The 6,044-nt window shown below is 46.9% G+C and overlaps 1 protein-coding gene across 1 annotated transcript; it reads left to right on the top strand.

Annotated features, from left to right (window-relative positions):
• The first annotated feature begins 579 nt into the window (after positions 1-579).
• kcng1 (potassium voltage-gated channel, subfamily G, member 1) lies at positions 580-3,770 on the top strand. Its single transcript, XM_041946543.1, has 2 exons — positions 580-1,362; positions 2,994-3,770. The coding sequence occupies exons 1-2, from the start codon at positions 580-582 to the stop codon at positions 3,768-3,770; spliced, it is 1,560 nt and encodes a 519-aa protein (XP_041802477.1).
• Positions 3,771-6,044: the final 2,274 nt, after the last annotated feature.

Here is a 6,044-nt window from a genome sequence, read left to right on the forward strand (position 1 = left end):
TTAAATATACATTAAATATCAAAAAAAATATATTAATATAAATATGTAGCTTCCTGGAGTTTTCCTGCGGTATCTTGATAATATCAGAAATTGTCTTTGTGCTGGAATATGTCACCCAGCTTTTTATGCTTTCGTTACATTTCTTCAGTGAGTGGGTTGTTCTGCAGGCAGAAACTGTTTGCATGCGGCTGCGCCTCCTCATAATGATGAGTGTCCATTAGAATTAAAATGCAAATGATCTAAGTGCCTCCTGCTGCAATAATGCTGCATTGTGGTGTTTTTCATTCTTGGGTTTAACCACAGTGGATGGTTTTAGCGGCGAGATGCTGCAGCATAATCTCAAAGAAACAGAATCTGCATTGCTACAACTTAACTCTCACAGTCCATATAAGTTCAAGAAGGCTTACAATGAGCTATTAATGGGTGTTCTTCAATAAATCACAGCCAGAAACTTCCTTTCATCAATTGACAATTGTTTTTTGAATCAATAAGACCTTTTCTGTTGCTTCTCTCTCTTGCCTCTGAAGGTGACAGTGATGGCGGCAGATTGAGCACAGGGATGTGAGCAGACCAGTAAAGATGACCCTGTTGGCGGGTGATGGCTCTGACTATGACTACAGTGCCCTGAGCTGTGCCTCTGACACCTCCCTCAACGCGCCTCCCCTGCAAGAGGAGGAGGCCCAGAAGGGAGCCTTCTACAGGAGGGCGCAGCGAGCCCCCGAGCTCAGCACCATCCACGACGGCACGCTGCTGTCCAGCGCCCGTAAACTCCACGCCATCATCAACGTGGGCGGCCTGCGGTACCAGCTGCCGTGGACCACCTTAGAGGACTTCCCCCTGTCTCGCCTGGGCCAGCTGCACCTCTGCAGCAGCTTCGACGAGATCATGCGCATCTGCGACGACTACGACGTGACACACAACGAGTTCTTCTTCGACCGCAGCCCCTGCGCCTTCCGCACCATCCTGACCTTCCTGCGGGCGGGCAAGCTGCGCTCCCTCAGGGAGATGTGCGCCCTCTCCTTCAGGGAGGAGCTGCTCTACTGGGGGGTCCCCGAGGAGAGCCTGGAGTGGTGCTGCCGCCGGCGTCTGCTGCAGCGTGTGGAGGAGTTCGAGGCGATGGAGAGGGCGGAGGAGGAGGAGGAGCTCCTGGAGGATCTGCTGGATTCTGACAGTGGCCAAAGAGAGCACGTGGCGGAGTCCAGACTCAATCGGTGCATGGGCAAACTAAGAGACATGGTGGAGAGGCCTCACTCTGGCCTCCCAGGGAAGATCTTCGCTTGTTTGTCGGTGTTGTTTGTCACCATCACTGCCGTCAATCTATCCATCAGCACGCTGCCTGCCATGAGGGAGGAGGAGGAGGCGGTGAGTAGGCTAATGGCATTTAACATATCACACAGAAGGGAAAGAAGTTACTGCAAACAAAAAAGATGCCAAGATGCCAGGAGGTGTTTTCATGTCAGCGAGGAGAAGCCAAAATGAAGCCATGACCCAACACAGCTTCACTGTCTGTGGGGGAGTTTGTCTTCCATGTTTTCTAGTCAAACAACAAGAGAGACCAAAGAATTGGCAATGAACATTTGAACCCAACGCTGCAGAGACACTGGGTTCCTTAGCAGCTGCAGTCGAACGCCGAGCCGAGGTGAACTGACGGGCTATTTTGAAAAGCAGTCATTAAAGAAATGCTAATGATGGCATGTCTGGTCTGTCAAACCTCCCTGCAGCGAGAAAAGGGAGAGAGAGAGGCAGTTGTTTTGCCAGATTAGAAAGAAATATCTGAAGACGCCTCAGTCTGCTTTCATGAAATGCTTTCATTATTATGTCTGACTTCAATCACAACCATAATTAGCATACTGGCCCCTCAACTCAAATCAAAGCGGAATATTTGAGCCACACAGGCTTCATGTTCCTGCAGAGTTAAGTGCAAACATGTTTTTAACGAACTGATTAATTCCTCTGGGATGCTTTTGAAGGAATTTCGACTTTGGATGGAGGTGGAGAGTAACTCCAACCCCTTTGCTTTCCATTTTAGACTCAGCGTTTTAGTGGTTTTCACCTGTTCTTGCGTATGAAGTGCAGATGCTGCGTGTGCGGTGCTGCAGGTGGGAGGAGAGAGAACCCAAAATCATAACTAGTTTGACTTTTGAAAGAAACTACGAACCACATTTAGAGCTGCTGACTCAAGTTTCAGCCCCGGTGGGCCTGCTTTAATTCTGCAGTGTAGTTAAATGTGGGATGAGCAAAAAAAAAAAGTTAAAGACAGTTGGTGTAAAGAAGTTAAAGAAATATACTGACTGCTCTTGATCTGCTGCAGTTGCAGGATCATATGTGAATGTATTCACACTTCAGGATTCTCAGGATGCCTGAATTCAGCTGTTTCATTAATTAAAAGTGCCAGCAATCGCGTTCTAACAGCTCCGCAGCCTCTAATTTCTTGCAGCCAGATCGCAAAGTGTTGCATTGAAAGTGTGCAAGTGTGAGCGAGAGCCGGTTCACTGGAGTTTTCAGGTGCTTGCATGGGTGTACTCGAAGCGGCTCCCCCTCTGTGGGAGTGCGTTTCATAATGTTTTTAACTGGTTTTTAACTGGACTGCGTTCAAAGGCTCTGTGCCGTGTGCTTTGAGGTTTTTGATTCCTTCTGTGCCACGCATTCAATCAGCGTCACTGCATTTCATGTGAGAAAAACAGCAGCCTTCAGGAAGCAGCACGGACATTTTAGAAGTTTTGAGGTGACAGTTGTGGCACACGGCCAAATATTAGATCACAATAATCTAAACTGACACTCCTGAAACTTTCTCTTTCTATCACATTAGGCTCATTTTGCAGGTGAGCTGCATCTTTGATGGGGAATATTTTGCATGCTGATGTGTTCAAAGCTGCTGCTTCCCACAGTGCTTTGCTCCTGGATTTCACATTGAAATGCTTCCCTCTAGTGACCGCAGCCGCCACACACATGCTGACCATGACCACGCTCACCCATGTGTCTCTCTTCACCAGGGCACGTGTTCCCAGATGTGCTACAACATCTTCATAGTGGAGACGGTGTGCGTGGCCTGGTTCTCCCTGGAGTTCACCCTGCGCTTCATTCAAGACCGCAGCAAGCTGACCTTCCTCAGGCAGCCCCTGAACCTGATCGACGTGGTGGCCATCCTGCCGTACTACATCACCCTGGTGGTGGACAGCACCTCCAAAGGGGAGAAGCGGCTGGGCTCCGGCAGCAGCTACTTGGACAAAGTGGGCTTGGTGCTGCGCGTCCTCAGAGCCCTGCGTATCCTCTACGTGATGAGGCTGGCTCGCCACTCGCTGGGCCTGCAGACGCTGGGCCTGACGGCGCGCCGCTGCACGCGGGAGTTTGGCCTGCTCCTCCTCTTCTTGTGCGTGGCCATCGCACTGTACTCCCCCTTGCTGTACTTGATTGAGAACGAAATGGCCACCACACAGGAGTTCACCAGCATCCCGGCTACCTACTGGTGGGCTGTGATCACCATGACGACGGTGGGCTACGGGGACATGGTGCCGAGGAGCATCCCTGGCCAGGTGGTGGCCCTGAGCAGCATCCTGAGCGGCATCCTACTCATGGCCTTCCCCGTCACCTCCATCTTCCACACCTTCTCGCGGTCCTACGTGGAGCTGAAGCAGGAGCAGCAGAGGCTCCTGCAGAGGAGGACGCACTTCCTGCTGCGGAGCCGCATGGCCGGCCTGGGCAGCAACCTCTCCTTGGAGAGCGACATGCTCTTCCCTATCGGGGCCGACGCCAGAGACATGGACGACTGAGACTGTTGAGGCGGGGACATATAAACTGGGAGTAGGACAGAGAGACAAAGAGGGAGGCAGGAAAAAAAGCTGAAGCGGTGAGAGAAAAGGAGTCCAGATAGAGAGAGAAGCCTCTACTAACGAGGCGGAGGAGGAGGAGAGGGATTTTTTTTTTCTTCCCAGAAATGCAGCCTTGCTGTGTAGCAGTGTACTTTAGGATAAACATGAAGAAGACACAGAGACGAGAGGATGGCGAGAGGATTAGTATTCATATTAAATCAAAATTTTCATCAAAAAGTTAATTATCTCTGGATAAAAAGGCGTTATACAAATAACAGTCACAGAATATCAAACATGGACCCAATTTACAAGAAAAAAAAACACAAAATAAAGTATTTAAGCTTAAGAATCAATGGTATTACAGCAGTTACTGCAATAACTGTCACAGATGTATTGAAATACATTATGAAATATGTTAATTGACAAACAGAAGAGCATGAGCACGGCGTCTTCGTGATCCTCCAGCGGTGTCTTTCATCTTCTCCAGACGTTTTAATGGATTGGTTGATGTCATGTACTCCTGGGAGTGTCTCTTAATGGAAGACGCTCTCTCTGCTTCTCTCGAGTCCCAGAGGTCAAATTTAAGTTCTCTCTGAGCTAAAATGTGACCCTTAATACACTAATTATTTTCTGAATGGCTGTGCAAACTCTGAGAATTATGTTTCCTTCCGTAGTATTTCGCCCCTCCGGCGCTGTCAGCCCCCACATTTTAATTATGATGTATTAACTGTCCTTCTTCTACTCCTCGAGGTTCTATATGCAATTTTTGATTACTTTTTGACATTGAAGATAGCATTATTGTGCTTGTAATTACTGCAGTCGCTGTCCATAGCTGTTTATAATTATTATTTCTCTCCTTAAAGTGGATTTAAACTGAAATCTGTCTGTTTCATTGTCGCTTCTCATTTTAACTCTAAACTTTGGAGTCCCAGAGGGAAACTGGTTTTGCAGTTTTGGCACAAAATTGAACACAATGAAAACAGTCAAAGACACAGTTCAGACATGGCGGACACCCAGTACCAGTGACAGCAGTGATGGTGTTGTTCACCGTCAAACAGGCAGGAGGAAAACACTACAGCAGTCAGTGGTGGAAAGTAGATAAGTGTGCACTTTACTGGACTGTTTCCATTTTATGCCGTGAAATGCTTTAATTCCACCAGATCCTCGACATTTATCTGACATTCATCTGCCCGCCAGCATATAAAGAAGTTAACCAAGTGATTGATTAGTTTATTGAAGTGTCCTGCACAGTCTTACAAAGCACTAGACAGCAACAGCGGCCAGGATGGTCACATGACAAATCAAAATCTACACTCTGATGAAGAACACTGTGTCTTAGCTGCCATAACAACCTGATGAGACAGCATATAATACAGTGCAGAGAGTTTCTGAAGGTGTAGCCCCGTGTAGGTGTCACACACGTGATACCTCATCTGAACAGTAGGTGGCAGCATTGTGTCATCCAATCAATGGAAGTACAAGGAAGCCTCCCACACGCTGTATGATTTTCAATTTGACTGCGAGATGATAGAAAACATGTTTATGTGTCCCGTCGCCACAAATGAGAAGGCTTCCTGTAGAATAACACACCTGCTTCTTTCACTTTGAGTCATCGCATGCGTCTTAATTAACCTCCATTATGGCTCCAGCTCCAGCAGAGAGCTCAGATCAACACTTCTGATGCTCAGATCAAAGAAGAAGCTTTAACTTTCCATTCAAACCCGATGTGAAGGTAAAAAAAAAAATAAAAAATACATGTAGATAACCAGTGGTAGATGTAACGAAGTACATTTACTCAAATACTGCACTTAAGTAAAATTTTGTACTTTTGTACTAATGCTAAAATATTTCCATTTTATCGGCTACATTTTGGAAACTAATATTCTACTTTTTTACTCCAATAGGTTTATTTGACATTAATTACTTTGCAGATCCGGATTTATTAATACAACAATTAATAAATGATAATGTATTATTTTGAATCAAGCTGCCCAGCAACATATGAAGTACTTGAAATGACATATATATGTACTTAAGTAACAGTTTAAAAGCAGGAGTTCTACTTTCTAACAGAGTATTTTTACACTGTGGTATGTGTGCTCCATAACTTCACATCGAGGCCACGTTTGAACCTGCAGGCTCAGGTGAGGAGGGACCTCCTTGAAACGCCATTCACCTAAATCAGGCCTCGACGTGCATAACGCAGTCGGACCAATCAGAGCTCGGCGCTGGGCG

This window comes from Chelmon rostratus, chromosome 10 (genome assembly GCF_017976325.1).
Source record: "Chelmon rostratus isolate fCheRos1 chromosome 10, fCheRos1.pri, whole genome shotgun sequence".
NCBI lineage: Eukaryota > Metazoa > Chordata > Actinopteri > Chaetodontiformes > Chaetodontidae > Chelmon > Chelmon rostratus.